The sequence below is a fragment of the Vulpes lagopus genome, chromosome 13, assembly GCF_018345385.1.
Source record: "Vulpes lagopus strain Blue_001 chromosome 13, ASM1834538v1, whole genome shotgun sequence".
In the NCBI taxonomy this organism is placed as follows: Eukaryota; Metazoa; Chordata; class Mammalia; order Carnivora; family Canidae; genus Vulpes; species Vulpes lagopus.
In genome coordinates, this window is record NC_054836.1 from 35,107,064 (window position 1) to 35,108,521 (window position 1,458).

A 1,458-nucleotide genomic window follows, 5' to 3' on the forward strand; every position below is an offset into this window, starting at 1 on the left:
CAAAAAAAATAAATAAAGCCCTAAAAATATATATATAGATTAGAATCCCTACTTAACTTCAGAGTCTAGTCTATCAAAATTAATGACCTAAGAGTTGACTAAGGGTACCAAAGGGTAAACTAACTTTGACAAAGCCACAATAGTAAGAACAATAAATTCCCTATCTTTAATGAAGTGAAAATTATTTTTACTGATCGAAGAGAAGACAAACCTCTTGATTCCCAAAGCATTTTTACACAAAGAAAAAAAAACCTATTAGTTTTACTGTTACTTATGCAACATTTTAAAATCACCTGCTTAAAAGACTAAAATCATATGACTTGTACACTTCAGTAATTCTTAGTGTTTTTCTTTTTCCTCTAATTTCTATAATAAATCTTTGCATGCCAATATAGAAAAGACATTGAGGAGCTGTGCTGCCGCCGCCACCGCCACCGCCACCGCCACCGCCACCGCCACCCGCGCTGCAACCATGCCACCCTACACCATCATCTACTTCCCTGTTCGAGGACGCTGTGAGGCCATGCGCATGCTGCTGGCTGACCAGGGCCAGAGCTGGAAGGAGGAGGTGGTGACCATGGAGACCTGGATGCAGGGCTCACTCAAGGCCTCCTGTCTGTACGGGCAGCTCCCCAAGTTCCAGGACGGAGACCTCACCCTGTACCAGTCCAATGCCATCCTGCGACACCTGGGCCGCTCCCTTGGGCTCTACGGGAAGGACCACCAGGAGGCGGCCTTGCTGGATGTAGTGAACGATGGTGTGGAGGATCTCCGCTGCAAATACGCCCTCCTCATCTACACTAACTATGAGGCAGGAAAGGAGGAGTATGTGAAGGCATTACCAGGTTACCTGAAGCCTTTTGAAACGCTGTTGTCCCAGAATGAGGGGGGCCAGGCCTTCATCGTGGGCAACCAGATCTCCTTCGCGGACTACAACCTGCTGGACTTGCTGCTGATTCACCAGGTCCTGGCCCCCAGCTGCCTGGACTCCTTCCCCCTGCTCTCGGCCTATGTGGCGCGCCTCAGCGCCAGACCCAAGCTCAAAGCATTCCTGTCGTCCCCCGAGCACGTGAACCGCCCTATCAATGGCAACGGGAAGCAGTGAGAGCTTGTAGAACCCTGGGCGGGAAGCTGGGGGGCTGCCTGACTTCCTTTCTCCCTGACCAATAAAATTTTCAAGTGAGAAAAAAAAAAAAAAAAAAAAGACATTGAATTTAAGTGCAGACATCAGATAACCCCAACAATGTCATTTAATACCAAAATAGATTGCTTTAAATTTTTAATGCCTTTTCCAGTTTTTTCCTCTCAACACTTGGCCCTACTACCAATAAAACACTAACTGATTAAAAACAACTTATTGGACTTTGTGAGGATATTGTTTTCAAATCGCAAAGCAGAATGTATTTATATTCAAAACTCCATTTTCTTTCAATCCTTTGAATCTGAATATAGTGAAAA

The 1,458-nt window shown here is 45.4% G+C and overlaps 1 protein-coding gene across 1 annotated transcript; it reads left to right on the forward strand.

Annotated features, from left to right (window-relative positions):
- Positions 1-457: 457 nt before the first annotated feature.
- LOC121474755 (glutathione S-transferase P) lies at positions 458-1,204 on the forward strand. The gene has a single exon (XM_041727860.1). It carries the CDS (start codon positions 473-475, stop codon positions 1,103-1,105), a length of 633 nt encoding a protein of 210 aa, XP_041583794.1. The 5' UTR covers positions 458-472; the 3' UTR covers positions 1,106-1,204.
- The last annotated feature ends 254 nt before the right edge of the window (positions 1,205-1,458 follow it).

Bases quoted from the DNA above. Each gene is read 5' to 3' on its own strand.
- LOC121474755 (XM_041727860.1), top strand. From the start codon at position 473: ATGCCACCCTACACCATCATCTACTTCCCTGTTCGAGGACGCTGTGAG.